This window comes from Equus quagga, chromosome 7, assembly GCF_021613505.1.
Source record: "Equus quagga isolate Etosha38 chromosome 7, UCLA_HA_Equagga_1.0, whole genome shotgun sequence".
Classification (NCBI taxonomy): Eukaryota; Metazoa; Chordata; class Mammalia; order Perissodactyla; family Equidae; genus Equus; species Equus quagga.
In genome coordinates, this window is record NC_060273.1 from 114885324 (window position 1) to 114905388 (window position 20065).

General features: G+C 33.9%; 1 protein-coding gene across 3 annotated transcripts in view; it reads left to right on the plus strand.

Moving 5' to 3' along the window:
• The window catches only part of SKIC3 (SKI3 subunit of superkiller complex), a 78978-nt gene that overhangs the window by 26953 nt on the left and 31960 nt on the right, over nucleotides 1–20065 (plus strand). For all 3 annotated transcript variants that reach the window (XM_046666039.1, XM_046666041.1, XM_046666040.1), the window contains exons 14-31: nucleotides 703–789; nucleotides 877–980; nucleotides 1439–1565; nucleotides 2192–2371; nucleotides 2708–2832; nucleotides 3768–4021; nucleotides 5527–5629; nucleotides 8010–8186; nucleotides 8275–8419; nucleotides 8578–8656; nucleotides 8741–8802; nucleotides 8917–8973; nucleotides 10386–10454; nucleotides 12174–12248; nucleotides 12906–13047; nucleotides 15188–15281; nucleotides 17481–17558; nucleotides 19720–19844. In XM_046666039.1, coding sequence (XP_046521995.1) covers nucleotides 703–789; nucleotides 877–980; nucleotides 1439–1565; nucleotides 2192–2371; nucleotides 2708–2832; nucleotides 3768–4021; nucleotides 5527–5629; nucleotides 8010–8186; nucleotides 8275–8419; nucleotides 8578–8656; nucleotides 8741–8802; nucleotides 8917–8973; nucleotides 10386–10454; nucleotides 12174–12248; nucleotides 12906–13047; nucleotides 15188–15281; nucleotides 17481–17558; nucleotides 19720–19844 — 2083 coding nt within the window. The remainder of the gene's footprint in view (nucleotides 1–702; nucleotides 790–876; nucleotides 981–1438; nucleotides 1566–2191; nucleotides 2372–2707; nucleotides 2833–3767; nucleotides 4022–5526; nucleotides 5630–8009; nucleotides 8187–8274; nucleotides 8420–8577; nucleotides 8657–8740; nucleotides 8803–8916; nucleotides 8974–10385; nucleotides 10455–12173; nucleotides 12249–12905; nucleotides 13048–15187; nucleotides 15282–17480; nucleotides 17559–19719; nucleotides 19845–20065) is intronic.

The following is a 20065-nucleotide window of genomic DNA, read 5'->3' on the forward strand; positions in this document are numbered from 1 at the left end:
ACTAATTTACAGAAGATACAGGAGACCAAGGAACATGTGAATACCATGAGAATACGTTCAGCAAAAACAAGACCACGAGAAAATGTGACAAACGGCCCATATTTTTCACCAGTCAAATTGTAAATGAGAAAAAAGAGATGGAAGAGGACCCTATAGATTAAAAGAGACTTGAGACATATCAGCCACTTGAAATATATGTACCTTATTTGAATTTTGATTAAAACAAATTATTCAAATAGCTTACGAGACAACAGGGAAATTTGAACACTGGCTAATTATTTTATGATGGTAAGTTGTATTGTTGGTTTTGTTTAGATATTTATAATGGTAGTATGATTATGTTATTTTAAAAATGAACTTACTTTTGAGATACAGATACTGAAGTATCAGATGAAAAGTTATAATGTCTAGGATAATCTAAGCAGGAGTGTGGTGAAATAAGTGGAGGGATAGATGAGAAAAGATTGGCTCTGAGTTAAGTTTGAAGCTGGGTGGTGAGTACATGTGAGTTTATTATGCTATTCTCTAATTTTTTATGTATTTGAAATTTTCTCTAATATAAAGTTACAAAGAATGAAAGGGTTAATGTGATAGAAATCAAGACCTCTATGTCTTTATTCTATGGCGATTCTTTAATTAAAGCAAACATTGCCGCACTGCGTTGAAGGAGATTTATAGCCGTTTTTTACAATTATTTTCTAGGTTTCTGATGCAAATAATATCCCAGGAATTTTGGTTCTCAAAAGCTTGGCCTATCTGAACAAAGGCTCATTAGCTGAAGCTTCAAAGGTTGGTGTTTTCATTCAACTGAGAATTTTTTTTTAAGTTAAAAGTTATTTTTCTTTGATGTGGAATTCACAGATACCTACTTTATAGATTATGGAAGACCTTCTCTCTTCTTACCCCGACCTAGCTGAAGCTCATGCCCTGGAGGCTTTGATTCACTTTACCAAAAAGGACTATCTACAAGCAGAAAAATGGTAAGGATATATTAACTCGCTCATAAATCCAGCCATATCTTAATTTATCATATTTCTCAAAAATTCAAAATGAATAGGTAAAGATCCAGTTTTGCATAAATTTGATCTTTGTAGCCTTAGTGTTTTTTAGAAGTGTATTTAGCTTGTAGCACAGTAACTATAAAAAATTTCCTGATGGGTTTGAAATCTGCTTAGTTGATCCTAATTCTCAGCAAGCGTAGGTAACGTTTGGTGTGTGCTCTGCGCACGTCACACACTGGTAGTGCTAACAGGCAGTGTGCTTTTTTAAGCTCCTCCTCTTCAAATGTTTTTTTTTCTCGTTATAATGTAAATCCTAAAGTAACGACTTATTTCTAATTTAGCATCCTTGAATCATCCAAACTTCGATTGTTCCAACTAGGAGTTTCCTATTTTTTTTAATATATGTATATTCCTTTTTACTTCATTTTGTGACTTAGTTTTCAGAGAGCTCTTGAGAAAGATGCTGAAGTTGCTGAGTATCACTACCAACTTGGATTAACATATTGGTTCATGGGTGAAGAAACGAGAAAAGATAAAACAAAGGCTCTTACCCACTTTCTAAAGGTAAAACACGTACTACTTTTCAATACTTAGTTGAAATAGATTCATTATAAAAACAAATAATAGTCATATAAATTAGATACTTAAAATTATCCTTTACTGAACTGTTTTTTGTGTTTCATTTCTCACACATAAGGTTTGTGAGAATGTTATATTGATTTTCAAGGAGAAAGTTAAACCATAAAAAATGTAAAAGTTATTTAAGGAACATGTTATAGAAAATGAAACATAATTATCTCTGGAAAACAATGTTGTTTTTAGGTGATTTCCACTGTAGTGTAATGGGCACATGAGTCTTATGTATTTCTAGATGTTTACCTTCTTGTACTTTAGATATTTAACATCTAGAAGTATTACATTCTTATCTTGACTCATAAAAGATTAATGTAATAACAACAATTTCACATTTCTTTTAACAAAGAAATAATGTTTTTACACTTGTTTTCTGTAGCAGTGATGGCCAGCTTTCATTTCTGTTTTAAGTCTTACTTTAAAGAGTGTTTTGGCATATTTTTGTATATTTCATAAAATTTTTCCTTTTTTCCTTTAACCTGTGTATTTATCTTTCGTGTTTTTAAAGAGACCCATCCAAACAAACTCATATTCTGTTATTCATTTTTATTTCAAAGGCTGCCAGACTGGACACATACATGGGCAAAGTTTTCTGCTATTTAGGTCATTATTACAGAGATGTAGTAGGAGATAAAAACAGAGCCCGTGGATGTTATAGGAAAGCTTTTGAATTAGATGACACCGATGCTGAGTCTGGAGCTGCAGCAGTTGACCTAAGCGTGGAGCTTGAGGAGATGGTATGTCTAATAACTTAAACACTTTGTCTTTTCTTTATTTCTGAGTATAGAAATAGAAATATTTTTATATATGTATACTTGAAAGTTGATTATTTTTTATTTTTCTTTGTCAATGCAGTAGAAATATTTTTGCCACTTTATAAGTAGAATAAATTTTTTTCATTGCCTGATATTAAATTACTCATCACTTATTGTTGAAACTGTAGTTCAGTATATACCAGTGTAAGTTTAAAAAGTCAGAAGTGGTAAATGAAAATATATTTGTGTAGTTTACATGGCTGTTTTATATTTTCAGGATATTCAATATCTCTAATATTAGTCTTTTCTTATTATTAGGAAACTGCCCTGGCTATCCTAACAACAGTCACTCAAAAGGCAAGTGCTGGAACAGCAAAATGGGCCTGGCTTAGGCGAGGACTATACTATTTGAAAGCTGGTCAACATTCTCAAGCAGTGGCTGAGTAAGGCTCCTTATTATATTTAAACTCTGTTAGACAGCCTAATGGCTCCTGAATCAAACTCCACTTATTTGCAGAATGAACTTACAGTTTGCCTCATACCAAGTTGTATTTTGAGGGAAGAAATAGCGAAATTTATTTATGGTTGATTGGTTCTTATTATCTGCAAGGCACTGGAATTGCAAAAATTAAATTATGGATTAAGTGATGTCCTCTTTTAGAAGATAGCCAGTCTAGTGAAGCGAAGTCTTAATAGTATCATATATGTAGTTGGTTCTCAAAAGAAATTGAAGGAATGATAGAAAGCTGAGGTTAGTGTCTTTGTTGATCTCCCTCTGACAGGCATTGTTTTGGGCTGGGGAGACATTTGGCAGCTTGAAGGGCATTTGGAGCAGCTCATTTTGAGTAATTTGGTTTGACCTGTGTACTTAAGGGTAAATAAAATATATTTGAATCAAAGTTGTTTCTGATTTATGTTAATATCTAGAATTCAGGCATTTTGGATTTTTCCCAGGATATGGAATTTGATCAGAAATTAAAGCATGCCTGTTATTCCCATTTTTCACCTGTGATATTTCTATTTTGGTAGGACTGGTAGGGGTTTATAGACTGTGATGAGGCGCACTGAGATGTATACCCATTCTGGTAGGATAGGAAACTGGAGTTCTTCCAGATAGTCGAGAAAGAAATTTTGGTCAGCACTTCTTCAAAAAAGTATTTTGTTCGTATTCATTCCAAAATTGTAATAAAATTTCTTGGTATCAAAAAAATTCAAGTCATAAAAGGAACAAGTATGCCTGCTTTAAATAGCATTTTTATAAATAGAAGTGGTCATGGATATGTGTGATTCAGTTAAATTATTTATTTTATATTTTCCTTCCAAATGTGAAAGTAGTTCTGTTACTTTTTAGTTCTCTTACTGTTTCTTGAAATTTTAGTTTACAGGCAGCATTAAGGGCAGACCCAAAGGACTTCAATTGTTGGGAGTCATTAGGAGAGGCTTACTTAAGCAGAGGTGGCTACACAACAGCCTTGAAATCCTTCACGAAAGCCAGTGAGCTGAACCCAGAATCCACATACAGTGTGTTTAAGGTTGCAGCAATACAGCAAATCCTAGGCAAATATAAGGAGGCTGTAGCTCAGTACCAGCTGATCATTAAAAAGAAAGAAGATTATGTGCCTGCTTTGAAAGGTAATTTCTTTTTAATAGCTGCTTTGACTTTTGTGATACTGAAGTATGAAATCCTTGAGTAAATTTCCTACATGTATTGAGTAACTTGGAAAGGACTTCTTTAGTTAACAGCAAGCGTCAATTCAGTGTGAGCCTGTTATAGTACAGCTTGTTATATAGATTTGAATATAGAAAGGTCAAATCTTGTTTCGTAATAGTTAGTAAATAGTGATATGATAGCTAACTTTTAGATGAATAGCATGATAGCTATTTGATCTGAAAATGGATCTCTAAAACAAGAGTTTCTGTGCTCTTATGTTTTGATAGCTAATTCACTATATCCTCAGAATATCTTAATACTTTTTAATTACTTTGTAAATTGTAGAAGCTCATTTTTTCAATTTTTGAACTTTAGAGGCAACTTGCATTGTTTTGTAGTTATCTAAATTAATTTCAGTTCCACTGTGGATAGCTATTCCTTCTAACAAATTATTTTTGGTAATATAAAGTAAAACACCAACGTCCATGTCTAAATTTTATATGATTTATATATGACTTGTGATTTATGATTCCTATATGATCTATATTTATATATGATTATAAAATCTGTGATTTTATATGATCTAAATTTTTTATGATTATATCTAATGGTTAAAAAAAAAAAATCCCTGGAGTTCCTTATATATGCTTTCCTGGATTTCCTTGTCCTTTTTAAAGAAACAATTGAAGTTTAAATCAGAAATAGTATCTGTTGTAAGTGGCATGTAAGTTGGGCCTTGAAAACCTTTTTTTTTTTTTTTTTTAAGATTTTATTTTCTCCTTTTTCTCCCCAAAGCCCCCCAGTACATAGTTGTATATTCCTTGTTGTGTGTCCTTCTAGTTGTGGCATGTGGGACGCTGCCTCAGCGTGGTTTAATGAGCAGTGCCATGTCCGCGCCCAGGATTCGAACCAACGAAACACTGGGCCGCCTGCAGCGGAGCGCGCGAACTTAACCACTCGGCCACGGGGCCAGCCCTGAAAACCTTTTTAAAAAAAGAATTTGTAAAACTCTCTCCTCAAGAGAAGGAGAACTCAAATTTATTAAATATTTACTAGGCCCTTTAGGAAATTGCTGCTTCATTTAATTTTTATAGTATGGTTTGCTATACAGTTTTGCTTGTGAAAAGATCAAATCTTGTTTCACAACAGTGATAAATAGTAATATGATAGAGAGTGGCATTTAGGTAATATCCCCATTTTCAAATTTGAGGTTTTAAGAGCTAAATAACTTGCCTAAAGTCAAGGAAATTCTTAGATTCTGTAGATAGTTTTTATCACCTTTAGTATGTATTTACTCCAACAGAACCCTGCCATTTGAATTCCTTACTAAATGTATGTAAGACCATGCTTAAAGATAACTTTTATAAATTACCATTAAGCTTTGTTTTCTGGAAAGTGGCTTTAATATGATACCAATAAATTTATTTGAAGTTCATTCTAAGTGTTTCTTTTACATGTTTAATAACTAAAACTTACCTGATTTTAGGTTTGGGTGAATGCCATCTCATGATGGCAAAGGCAGCTCTAGTCGATTATCTTGATGGGAAAGCTGTAGACTACGTAGAGAGAGCGCTGGAATATTTTACTTGGTTAGTATTATTCTTACTATTCATTGTGTGTATTTTCTTAGTATTATAATAAAGCCAAATTTTAAAAATCATTCTATGTTTATTCTTTAGATAGAGCAATCATTTTTCAGAATATTAAACATGAAGGATAATGGACTAGCCACTTAATTCTGTAACATACATATTGTATTAATTTTGTGCTGGGAAATAGATACAATTGCTTACTCTCAGTTGCAGCTGATGTGCTGGATGCACAGGGAAAGATGGAAAGGAGGAAGCCACAGCTCAGATACCATGTATTAGTGTTCTTTTTCAGGAGACCGAGAAATGCGAGTATCTAATTGGAACTGATTGGGAAATAGGGCTTCCAGTGCACAATATGTTTTACATTCAGTGCAAAGGGCCTGTTTGAGCCTTATTGGTAGGGCTAAAGGTAAGGGGAAATGAGCAAGCTGATTGCTCCTGGAGAGAACCTGTGTAGGAAAAAAAGTGATGTCTAATAACAAGAAAGGAATCAGAAAAATTTGAGTAAATCTGGTATTTTATAGAACTGTAAATTCGTTAGTTAGATAAAAGTGTTATTTGTGGTGGATGACTTTAAAAATCCACAAGTTAGACATATATTTGAATATTTTAGTGTTAAACATCTTTTTTGTGCTTTGCTCCCTTTCTTTTTCTACTTGCCTTCTCCTCTGTTTTCTCTTGGCTTGGTTGCTCCAGAATTGCTTTGCTTCGAATATGAACCAAATCTGAAATGAAAACCTTAGCCTTTTTGCTCCCACTGATTTTTATCACTGCTTTTCAAGTCTCACATAATATAGTTCTTTCCAAAGAGGAAGGTATTGTGAAGAGGGCATACCTTGTTGGACCTAGCATTTAAGAGTCAATGTGAACCTTTGAGTGATAAAACTTCAGCTACAGATACTGCCTTTCTGAGCTTGGGAAATTTTGTTCTGGCTAGGATTGTAGCACTCAAACAATTTTTAAGTGATAATTCCCAAATTTATATTTACTTCTAGACTTGAAAGTTCACACTACCACAATTCTTATATAAGAGTGATAGAACTTATTTCACTTTGCAGGTATTTTATTTTTATTTTTTTTGTGAGGAAGATTGGCCCTGAGTTAACAACTGTTGCCAATCTTCCTATTTTTGCTTCAGGAAGATTGTCCCTGAGCTAACATCTGTGCCAGTCTTCTATTTTGTATGGGGGACCCTGTAACAGCATGGCTTGACGAGTGATGTGTAGGTCTGTGCCCAGGATCCAAATCTGTGAACCCGGGGCTGCTGAAGTGGAGTGCATGAACTTAACCACTACACCACCAGGCCGTCCCCAGATATTTTATTTTTTATTGAACTTAAAAGGAGATAAGAGTTTAGGTTAAAATTACCTATGTTTCCCTTTTTTTCTGTTTTCTTTTTTTATGCTGTCAGTTGTAGAATTATGCTAAGATATTTAGGCAAAGGAACTACAGATAGTATTGTCCTTCTGATTCTCACAGTGAGCTTTCTGTAGTGACTGCAATAATCAATCTTACATCTCAGGAAGGCATTGGAAAATGATTTTTGGCTGGACTCCATAAGTAGAAAAGGCTATGAAAAATGTTCCATCTGCTCGTCCAGCTGCCAGTGTAACACAGCTTTTTGTGATAGCTGATTATTGAGACTTGGCTTAGGCGAAATGGCTTTGTTTTATTTATAAGATCTCAAGAAGAGAAAAATGAGAAATGTATAACTGAGATTTTCTCATTCTGGAGAGAAGTACCCTTTTTCATTATAATTAATAGTTTTATTTACTTTCTGAGCTTATTCATTCAGTCATACTTGCTTCAATAAATATAGGTTTTCACTTTTTCATATTTAGATATTTGTTATTCTTTGTCTCTGAGGGTAAAAATCCTTTGGATCACCAAATATATTTGATATGTTATACATTTACTAGTCTTTTTTTATTTAAGGGAAGATCTGTAAGCAAAACTGAGTTTATAACAACTTTACTGCTTTGATTATTGTTTAAACAGACAAATGCAAAGAGATAGTTTAAAAAATTCAGTATTAATGATAAATTGGTCCTGGAAAATTTATCGATTAATTTTGTGATTTCTGCTACTTCTAACAAAAATAATGAAGAGTAGCGAATATTTGTAAAATTTCTGGCACTTAAAACAATCAATTTCTTCTCTTCCCTCCTTTCCTTTCTTCTTCCTAATAGGGCAGTGATAAGATGTAATTCAGTTAGCAGGGATTTAGTAAAGCATTCACTACACCTAACTAAAGAAGTAGCTCTTAATCAGGATTGTATGTACAGTTTTTCTGTTTTAATTGTAAGTAGTAATGAGGAAGATAAATTCTGTTCTTTTTGGAAATAGTTCCTAAGAATCCTACTGTTTATCTTTTTAGGGCTCTGCAGCATCGAGCTGATGTGTCTTGCCTTTGGAAGCTAGTTGGGGATGCTTGTACGAGTCTGTATGCTGTCTCACCATCTAAAGTGAATGTTAATGTTTTAGGAGTCCTTCTGGGTCAAAAAGAAGGAAAACAAGTATTAAAGAAAAATGAGCTCCTTCATCTTGGAGGAAGGTGATTTACAAAGATTGCCAGTTAATGACATTCAAATTGAATTAAGACATTTTAATAAAATATAACATTCACTTTTATATTTCCACAGGTGTTATGGTCGTGCATTAAAACTGATGTCTACATCTAATACATGGTGTGATCTTGGAATTAATTATTATCGCCAAGCACAACATCTAGCAGAAACAGGCAGCAGCACAAGTGATCTTAAAGAGTTGTTGGAGAAGTCTTTACATGTATGGTTTTGAGAAATTTTTTATAAACTTTTTAAAAAACTAAGTGTTTTTCTGAAAGATATTTTTGATAAATACGATAGTGTTTACACATAAAACCACATTTATCTTGATAGAAATAATGATATTCCAAGAGATAAAAGTCTGATTTTACTTTTCAGTGTCTGAAAAAGGCAGTGAGACTTGACAGTAATAATCACTTATACTGGAATGCCCTTGGTGTGGTTTCGTGTTACAGTGGTAAGAATTGAGTAACACTTCCATTTTTTTAGAAGATTGTTTCGAGTCATAAAGATCAGTTTCATCAAATTCTATATTTTTCAGGTATTGGAAATTACGCCCTTGCTCAGCACTGTTTCATCAAATCAATCCAGTCGGAACAAATTGTGAGTGTTCTGTGTGTCTGTCTGAAAAAAAACCTCAAAAGTTAGTGTTAATAATTTTCTGAGACTGCCGTGTAGACAACGGACCTAATTTTTTTTCATATGTATGTTTCTTAGAATGCTGTTGCATGGACCAACTTGGGAGTGTTATACCTTGCAAATGAAAACATTGAGGTAAATGTGTTGTCTGTTTTGTCATATTAAAAGCAAAGAACATTGTCTGTATATGATCTCTTCATAATAGCTCAACTTCTTGTGGAGAAATACTTTGCACGTTGTTGTCTATCCAGTATGCTCTCTAATATGCTAGATAATTGATGACATTTACTTTGTTGTATTGAATAATAAATATGTAAGATTTGTTTTCCTTTCCATGCCACCCAAGAAATTTCTGGTTTTATAATTATGTTGTTTTTTCATTTAGAGATTAAAACAATTCTATTATGAATTATTCGGGTGCTTTTGTTTTTATCTGCTCACATGTAAGAGGAGTCCTGTGTGGGCTGTTTTGGGGTGGGGTGATGTAGTAGGGAGATGATTAGTATTTTCTAGCAGCCTAAACTTGACGTTGGCTTGGATGATTTAGGTTGGGCTTTGGTGGATATTAATCCCTTTAAATGCCACAATGTAATTTGCCATACTTGAAGAGTTCCATACTTGGAACTCCAGTACCTGGGATCGTGTTTTAGGTCATGTTTAGAAGTTTTCACTGATCTATAGATGATAGCACGTCTGTATTGTTTTGTGTTTCAGCTGGTATGTTGAATATCATCCTTTTAAAATAGCTTCAGTAATATTCTCAGGGGTACATTAAGTCACTGCAAAGATTGCTTTAGAAGATTGTAAATAGAATGAAAAAAATATTAATTTGGATCTTAAAATATGTGAAAATATTTTTAAAGAATTTGAACAAAGTCTTAGTCAGTAAGCTTATGAATGCAGTTTTATGATAGCGTGTCACAGTTGTTGCCCGTGAGCTTACTTTTTTATAGGAAAAATAAGACTGTTTCCTGCCATACATAGATTACTGAGACAAAGATATAAATCAGCATGTAATAATAGCTATTCTTTGTAGCAGAAAACAAAGCGTGCAACTTAATGAGTCCAAGTGCAGTATCTTTAGAGAGTCCTGACTGCTTAGCACAGGTGTCTGTTGACCAGTCTTTTTTGCCTGGTAGCAGGCGTGTGTCTCAGACCTGATTGGTTGCTGGTTCTTATCCTCCCAGTTAAGCCCAAGGAGAAGAAAATAGATACAGGGTTATCTGATTACTCCCATCAAACCCATGGCTAGCCAATGGATGGATGATTGGTTAAAAGTTCTACAAACTATGAGATAGACATGCGTATTGCCCTTTTGCTGGGGACCAGAACCCCTGAGCTTGTAGAATCTACAGGAGTGTTCTAGGGCTGTGCAGTTAAACCATTGTTTTAAACATTGCTAATTGTGCTTAAACAGTGAAGCTTTAGGTTCATATGTATTTATGGTGACAAGTCTGACTTCTGTTTTATGCTTTTGAAACATAAGCAATATCATATTAAGCTTATAAAATGACTTAATGTGTTGTTTTCTTGCCTTTTTTTCCTAGCAAGCTCATGAGGCTTTCAAAATGGCTCAGTCCCTTGATCCATCTTATTTAATGTGCTGGATTGGACAAGTAAGACATATAACATAGTTATTAATAATCCTATGATATAAAGAACCTATTAATATAAAGTAGTATAAATAACCTATTAATATAAATAACAATGATAATAGTGACAACAGGTAACATTTGAGGGCTTACTTTGTGGCAGTCACTGTGCTAGGCTCTTTGTATACATTATTTCAGTTAATCTTTATCAGTCCTTTGAGGTGGTGGTTGTTAAACTCATTTATAGATGTGGCAATTGAAACTCAGCGTAAGTATCATGCCCAAGGTCATACAGCTTGTAATGATTAAGCTTTGATCTGGAGGGCTTTGAACCCCGTCAGTCTCACATTATTATGCTTAAAAGAAGAAACTCAGAATTGTTGTTTTAACAAACATTTGCCAAAAACAAAAAACAAAAAACATCATTTACAATGATCATTTTGATTATGTTTTCTCATTTTCTGTTAAATTTTCATATTTGATTTGGTCCTTGTTTATGAATGTTCTCCACCTCTCACCTCCTCTAAGTGTAGATTTTGGTACTGCCAAACAGGAATCAGGATACTTGGTTGCTAGTCTGAGTCTGTCATTGACTGACTGTTTTACCTTGTCATATCACTGCTGGATTTCATTTCTCACCTGAGAAAGGAGATTGGATTGAGTGGCCTCCAAGGTCTTGCCTAGTTGAGAAATTGTAATGAATTAGTGAGTAGTTGTTTTGGTTCAGAGAATAGTGGGAGCGTCAGCCATATCAAAAAATCATTATTCAGGGTTTATTTATCTTTCATTGTACTTTTGACTCTTGGATCTCATTCTAGTTAGTTGGTGAAGCAAGCAGAGTTAGAAAGGCAAACCCCTGTTCCCATTGACTGTGGTAGTATCTGGAAGCAATGGCATTACTATACTAATCTCTATGTAAGTTACTGGACCCAGCTGACCCAACAATGTGCATTTCTAACTGCTCTGAAGTGATGGTGGTGATGCTGGTCCAGGGACTTCACGTTGAGTAGCACTGCCCTAGGTCAGTAAATCTTAGTTGCTTAGCAGAGTTACCTAATTTTTTCTTTTGATTATTTTTGTTCTTAAAAATAATTTATTTTAGAAGGTAATTGGTAGATTTAATTAAAATGTTAACAATAGAAGTGAGACAATATTAATTTCTTAATATTAGTAATGTATGATAACTAAAAAACCTGATTTCTTATAAAAGATGGAGGAGGTTGAAAGTAATTTTAACTTGTTATATAGTCTGCAAAGTCAAAAGCATAGATATAATATTTAAAGTCTTGAGGAAGTTTTAAAAAATAAACATGTTGAGACTCTACCCATATCTTTGGAAACTAGATATCTAGGGGTGAAGACCTTTTAAAAAAAGCCACCAGGTGAATCTGAGGTGATCCTGTGATTAAGAACCCTACTCCTGACAAATATGAACAGATAAGGGTGAGAGAGAAGGGAGAAGGTAGCACAGCTTCATCAGTGTTCTGAGGAATTTTATGTGGATTATTCCACCACTGCCTGCTTACAGATGGAATTCTGAAAGCATCTGTGGGCTTAAGGATCAACTTAATCAGTCGTTCAGGTTCTCTGAACCATGGGAATATGGTAACCAAGATGGAAAAAGAAATTAACTTTGCTTTTAAGCACAGCTAATAAGCCTTTGGTTCTTCCAAAGAGTTTCATTTATTATTATTATTATTATTCCTTTTAAACACATTAAGAACCTCTTTTTTCCTTTTCTAGGCTCTTATTGCAGAGACAATTGGAAGTTATGACACTATGGATCTCTTTAGGCACACTACAGAACTCAATATGCATGTAAGAATTTAAGCATTCTTGAGGATTTGTTAGTGAATACACTAATGTTTGAGAAATGTTTGTTTGAGAAAATGAATATATGAATATATGATGGTATCAGACGTTATTGACAACAGTTGTCTCTATTCTTTTTTTTCCCTTAGAAAGAGATAAGTTGTCTTTAATTAAAAACTTCTCATTTTCATGTTCCTATCGTCTTGCAAGAGCTGAGAAGCAATGACATTGGGATTTAATAGATGCAGTAGTCATGAGGAGCAGAAACTGAGGCTCTTGGGAAAAATAAACCTGAGATAAGGACTAGACTTGGTTGACATTTCTAGATTATTTAATGGAAGTGTTTTAGAATAATTCTTTTAATCGGTAGTTATTAGTTTGACCTATGGGAATGGGGTTGAGAAGAAGCAAACCAGCCAGTCAGATGGGGCTCTCTTTTCTGCACTTTATCGCATTTGATTCTTCTAATTAGGGTTGAAGCAAGTGATTTAAATATGTTCTTAGCTGTGTTGTATCATGGTGACTCTTTATGTAAAGGCACTGAACAGTTGACTTAAAGAAGACTAAGATATGACTTTTACTGTATTAAGTGCATTGTTTCATTTGTTAATTTTTATTGGCGGCTTATCCTATGTCCACTTGTTAACTTTGGCTTTTTTAAAGACGGAGGGAGCAATAGGTTATGCCTATTGGGTCTGTACAACATTGCAAGATAAAAGCAACAGAGAAACAGAGCTGTACCGGTACAACATCGTCCAGATGAATGCTATTCCAGCAGCACAAGTTGTTTTGAGTAAATACATAGGTAAGTCACCTGTTGTATAATGGCAAGATGTTTGAATAACTGTTGAAATAGTTGAAAGAACTTTTAAAAATAGTTAATTCCATCTTAAATGTAAAGGTTCCTTAAGACATGAATTTGTTATTTTTACCATTAAGGGCCAAGTAGTCTACTTTTTAAACTTTATTAAGAACTTTTGAAGAGTGAAAATTGTTGTTACCCAATGATTCAAGATAGAAGTGATTTCCATGTTGTAGTGGGGAGCATTTGGAGCCTAATGGGCCTGAGTTGCTGCTATTCTAGCTCTGCTGTTAACTTTCTCTGCAGTCTTAGGCCAAGTATTTTACTTCCCTTAACTTCTGTTCACCTTGGAAAGACGAGGTCATAATTCCTAGGTTATAGAAATGTGAGAATTAAATGAGGTAATTTGCTTCAAGTTCCAAACCCAGTGGCTTTAACCTCTCACGTTAACACCTGATTTTCCTTCAAGATACTGGAAAAATATGTTTAGGCATAGGAAAAGGACAGAATGGTGAAGTTTATTAACTATCCATTGTAATAATTTTCTTTCTTCCTTAAAAACACTACCATTGGGTTTTGATCTCTGCTGTACCACTTAGTAGCCATGATGAAATCTTGGGCATGTCAGCAAGTTGGTTCTCCCATCTGTAATACACTAATGAAAGTATCTATTGCCTAGAGTTTAAATGAGATGATTTATACAAAATGTTATGCAGAGTACCTGGCATACCCTAGATGCTCAAGAAATGTTAGTTTCACTAGCATTTTATTTAACCCTTGACAAAATTCTAATAAAGAAGCAGGGAGTTTAAGCAGGAATATTGACAATTGAATAATATGAAAAATCAGGTAAGCTATGAAAAGCAGAAGAGAAAATGCCCTTCATAAATATTGAGAGGATTGTAATACTCTTTCTGCATTGAGCCGGGAGCACTTGAGGAGAAGGCAGTTAGTTTACAAACATCAGCTCTTTAGGGCATTAACGTCTTAGGCAGTATGCCAGAATGAATGACTCCAGTGAATACCTGGAGCCTCTGAGAACAGGTATGATCAGAAACTTTATTGATAAGTTCCCTTACAGAATGGGTAACGTTTGTAAAGGATTTACATAAAGAAGAAATCTTTAAGCTTTCTGCAAAATTCAGATACCCAGAACAATGAACAAATCATTCCCTGACAGTTATGCATAGTTAGGTTTTTAACTCTATAGTGGAGCCATATCTTATACTCATTTAACAAATTCAACTGTATGGCCAGAAAACATAATAATAAATTAGAAGCAAAAAAGAGAGTGGGGTAGGGGACAAGAGAGAGTGCAGACAGTCTTTTCATGTATTCTGCTGACTGTTTACCTCAAGGTGAGTGTGGATGGAAGGCATGGCTCTCCTCTTACTCAGTTTGACCCAGTTTTGGTGACCCTCTTGTGTGGTAACTTTAGGATTTTTCAAGAAAAACCTGACTATGTAATTTTCACCTAATGCTTTGATGTTAGAACCAAACCATCACGTAAGATGTGATTATACTATACTTTGTTAACTAATTTAAGGGATTTGAAGGTTTGCTTCTCAATATAACTTTTAAGTAGATCAGATATGTTTCTTTTTCTTTTGTACTTTAGTAGGTACATGATTTTTTTGACATTAAAATTTTTAAATTTGAAAATTTCAAACTGCGTTGAAAGTGCCAAAATCATCCTCTGTTTCTAGTGTTCAGTACCGAGTTAATTTACTTTTTAAAAAACATAGAAATTGGAACCGAACCACCAAGAGAAATTGTTGCCAAGTTTAATCACAGGAAGGTTTAAGTGATTGGCCAGAGAACCTAATTTTCTTATAAATCAAATGACTAGTTTTAACATGAGCTATATTTTCAAATTATTATAGCTTTGAGGATAAAAATGTTTAAACTTTAAAACACATGTAGAAACCATGTATAGCTATAAATGTTATTCAGTAATTTAAAAGAGTCTCAAAATGAGTACTGGTATTTTGTAGTCAAGATAAAGTCAGACTACTATTCTTAATGCCAGTGATCTCAGGAGATAATCTGGTGTTTAAGATATTGAAAAAATTGAAAATGAAACTAATATTTTGCAACACAACCATTATGCACATGTAAAGAAAAAATATTTTTGGATTTCCAGAAAGAATTCAGAATTATGCTCCAGCTTTCACAATGTTGGGCTACTTAAATGAACATCTGCAATTGAAAAAGAAAGCAGCAGATGCATACCAAAGGTAAACTCGACATTTAATTGGAATGCAGTCTTTATTTGTCAGTTGGCCTTTTTTATTTAGTCTCATTCTTGTGAAGAAGATACTAAATAAATGTTTGGATTCTTTTCCTGATCTTTCATTATCTATTGTTGTTAAATCTTTGAAGGTGAAAAGATGCAGTTCCAAATTTTCAGCTATATTTTGGTTTCTATTGCTCAACCTGAGAGAGTGAAGAAAAAACAAAAGCCAAGCCAAAACACCCCCTCACATTTTGTTTTAGAAAAATTTGTCCCTTCAGACTTTGTTAGCTTTATTAAATACATCTATTTATTCAGAGAAGAAATAAGAACATTGTATGTTTGTTTGAATCACTTTAATATCTTCTATATATTTATTCATTCAGTAAATATTAGTTGAACTGTTTTGTGCCAAGCAGTTTCCTTGGCACTGGCAATTTAGCAGTGAATTTAGACAGACACAGGCCCCGTTCTCATGGAGCTCGTGTTCTGGTGTGGGGAGACACATGGTAAGCTAATAAACATCTGCGATGGTAATAATTGCTGAGAAAGAAAATTGAAGTAGGGTGAAGGGGCAGAGACTGCAGAGGCAGCCAGTGAATTTGAGTAGGTTTAAGAGGGATAGCTTTACTAAGGAGGCAGTTGAGGCCTGGCCTTAATGAAATGAGGCCGCAAGCCATTTGGTCATCGGAGCCGGAGCATCCTAGGCAGAAGAAACAGCAAGAGCAGGTGCTCTGATACTGGAGTGAACTTGGCATGTTGATGAAACAAGGACAGTGTGCTCAAGTGGAATGACCAGCCGGGAGAAGGGTAGGAAATGAAATCAATTTGAAGTTTTATTCTCTGCAAATTAATTGATTCATGAATGAGAAAATAACTATTGATCTTTTGAGTACTAGATGAAAAGCTAAAAGACTTGATTGCCTAACCTCTGAGCCACATCATTGCCCTGAATCTAAATAAATAAGTATTTAGAAGAAGGCTTGTTGGATAAAAAGTAATTGAGGTGTCTCAAATGCTTTGCCATCCTTTTATGGATCTCTCTGTAGTTCAAAGGAGTATTCACTAGATGGTACTGGAGGCTGTGTAATGAACAAGTTATTTTTCCAGGTGTATATGGAGAGAGGATTATGAAAAACCACAGTTCTATTTCTTTCAATGTCACAGTAAACTTAGCAGTAAACAAACTGTATAAATATGATAGAAGACAACAGTGAGAAGGATTTTTAAACTGAGAAAACTAAGCGGCTTTAGGGTGCTTGCTGCCTTTTTGTCTGCATATTATAATCACAAATATTGTGAATCTAACGCTTGTTATAGCTTTGGCTTAAAGTGGCAACCTCACAGTCACTTGGATGTGCACAACTCCTTCTCGACTGATCACTGCTTTTGTTTTTCACCTTAAACAAGTATTTGAGGCTTAAAACTACAAATTAGGTATAAATCTAACCAGATGCATAGTTTTTAATATAATACTGTCTTTTAGGCTTCTCTGGCAAATTTTTGTTTTACATGCAACATCAGGGGGATTAAAAGCTTTTCTTGGCTATTTCTCCCTGGCTAATCCTCTTTAAACAGAAAAGAAAAAAAAACACAAAAATCTTACTAAATATCCAACTCCTTTTAGTTGTTAAGACATTCCCTGCTTGCCCAAAGAGGGCTGAGCATGAGAAGGTAGAATATTGGCTGTCAGCATGCTAATGGGTTTGTTCTCAGCCTCCAGGGACTCCTGATGACCCTTCCCTTCTCTGAACTCAAGATTGCTTAAATGTTTTTCTGTATGTAACAGGTAAAGACACAGGAAAGCACTCAATTTCCTGGTTTCCTAAGTCAGATTACTAGTATATAAGTATTTTTGATAGTGTTTTCTATGTACTTCAAATATCTCAAAACTTAAACATCGACATCGTTGTTTCCCATATTTAGATTAAAATTTTTGAAATATTTAAAACTCAAGTATTATAAACAATTTTGATTATTAAGAGGTTACTTTATCAAAGTTATTTTCCTGACAATCTAAAATCTAAATATTAAGTGCTTTTGTGGTACCAATTTAATAAAATATGAATAAGCTGTTAGAACTAGCATTAAAGAATTAGAATTAAATGCAGAAAACAAAAATCTGTAGATTCAGTTAAGGAGGAAGGGTAAAAGAATGCTATTGCATAGAGATAACTTAAAATACTTTGTCCTTTTTTTTAAGGGCAATTTTGTTGTTACGGACTGAAGAAGACCAAGATACTTACAATGTTACAGTAAGAAATTATGGCAGATTATTATGGTAAGCATATTTTTTCCCATTAGTTCTCTGCATCTCTTAGATTTTTTGGTGAAAGCTATGGAACTAGTGAGATGGTGACCAGTTTCTAGAGTAGTGGGACATGTATAAATGAGTAGGATGATGACATTCCCCCGGGATACATAATTCCCACAGTAGCAGGCTGTATTCACAGTTTCCTGTACCTGTAACCCAACCCCAGTGTGCTTTATGGGGAGCAGGTTTAGAACTGATGGTTGTGGGCTAGACAAGAAAACATTTGGAAGAAAGGCAACTGCTGTTCTGCTAGTAGAAATCTAGTTATTGAAAGAGGATTGGATTTTTTCTGATTTGCTATATGTTCTTAAACTGGGGATAGACATTAGGGGTCCAGAAATCCTTTTGAAATAGTACACAGAAATTTGTATGTGTGTGCATTTGGGGGATGGAGAAGGAGCCAAATAGCTTTCTTCAGATTCTTAAAGACTTCTGACTTCAGCAAAGATTTAAAAAAAAGAGTAGATTAAAAACCAGTTGTTTTAGAGGGTAGAACTAGGACCAGAGAATAAAAATGTTATGGGAGGAGGAAGGTTTTTGGCTCAAGTTAAGGAGGCATTCCTCAAGATGATAACTGCCCCAAAATTGAATGGTTCAATTTGAAACACGTTGTTAGAACTGTAGTATGATATCTTGGGATTAGTGCCTACATGTTTTAAGGAGCTACATAGTAGAGATATGAGGTAGACAGATCTTTTATAACTGTGTAACTGAACCATATATAGACAGGAAAGTTTTTCTGTTCTGATTGCTTCTCCTTTCAATTCTTTTAAACTGCTGTGTTTAGGAGTTGATAGCTCTGTCAGTTCCAAGATTTTGTTGTAGCAGAAGGTAAATATGTTGTAATAAATTGTGTGGAACACAGTATCTTTTCTCTTTAGTTTTGATGTTTCACATAATGTAAATATTTTAGAAGAAAATTTGTACTTCTCACCGAAAATAGGTCATCTGTTTTCTTTTTGTTTTTATTATGAAATATATTAAACATGCACAATGCAGTAATAGAGTGTAGAGCATAATTTAATGAATAGTCATCACTCAAATATAATAGATTTTAAAATTCTGTCAGTTGGCTCCAGGTTTCTTTTTCAAAGAAAAAATTACAGATAAAGTTGAAGGCCCCTTGTGCCCTTCTCTAGTTCCATTCTTTTCTCTACAAAAGTAATCACGTGTTTGAAGATAATGTTCATTTAAAAAAGTACTTTTAATATATATGTGTGTATCTATAAACAATGTAAGGTAGCCCTCTTCGTTTCATCAAAATATTTATCAAAAGTTGAGTTTCTTGATTTTTCAATTCTTTCACCTTTATAGAACTAATTTTAGAAGCAAAGATATCCTGTATTTTTAGCTCCCACTTACACCTCCCAAGATTAAAAAGATTTTAGGAAAAGATTTCCAATAACAGATTAAAATTAGAAACCACTTCTGATTATAGTGATGGATACCAGACATAAGAGTCTCAAAGATGTAATGTGTCTATTCCAGGTGATGCAGCTTCTCTTCATTTTTAAATGAGCAGAACAAATTATTTTTCTGTTATTAAAAAGTATTATTCTTTCATATCATATATAACACTTTTTACTTCCTATTAAATACATAAAAGAATAATGTATAGTTTTGTCTGTGGAATTTTAGTGTATCTATATGCCTCCAAAGAAAATGTATGTGCAGATAAACAGTGTACACAAAGGCCAAGTTTGATTCTGACTAGGTATTTTATGACTTATTAAGCTTTTCAGAGATTCTAGAACCATACTCATTGGGTAATATTTAATGTATTAAGCTTAAAAAATTACAGTTCTGTATAAAAGTCAAAATTATTTTTGTGAGTTGAGATTTTAATTTAAGTGTGTTAATAAAAAGAAACTTTGTAATTTAGCAGGACTGATCGTTTTCACATGTAATTTAAAAGAAGCAAAGTATAAAGTTAAATCCCCTTATTACATACTATTTGAAATAAGTGATATGCCTTCTATTTTAATTTATGTCTTTTCTACAGTTTTAACACTGGTAGATGAAGTGGGGGAAGGTATTAAAAGAACTTAGTGTAATAATATCTTTATATTTGGTGATATAAGCCAAAATTATTTTTGATATTAAAAGTGAGCTATGTTTTGCTTCTTAGTTCCATTGGTGAATATGATAAAGCTATCCAGGTTTTTAAGTCAACGCCTCTTGAGGAGTTAGAAGACATCATAGGTTTTGCGTTGGCTTTATTTATGAAGGGTCTGTATAAAGAGAGCAGCAAAGGTGAGTATGTTGCTTGAAGCTGAAGCACACATCTTGCTCTTCCAGAGCTGAGTAGAATTTAATCATGATGAGCTTATATACAGAAAGATGTAGTATCGAGATGGGGGTAGGGGTTGCAGTGTTTATTAAAATCTGACTAGGAGTCAGGAACGATTCTAGGTGCTTTTTGTCTGTTCCCTCATTTAGTACATTTTTATGATGAATCTTGTAGCAGTATTAGA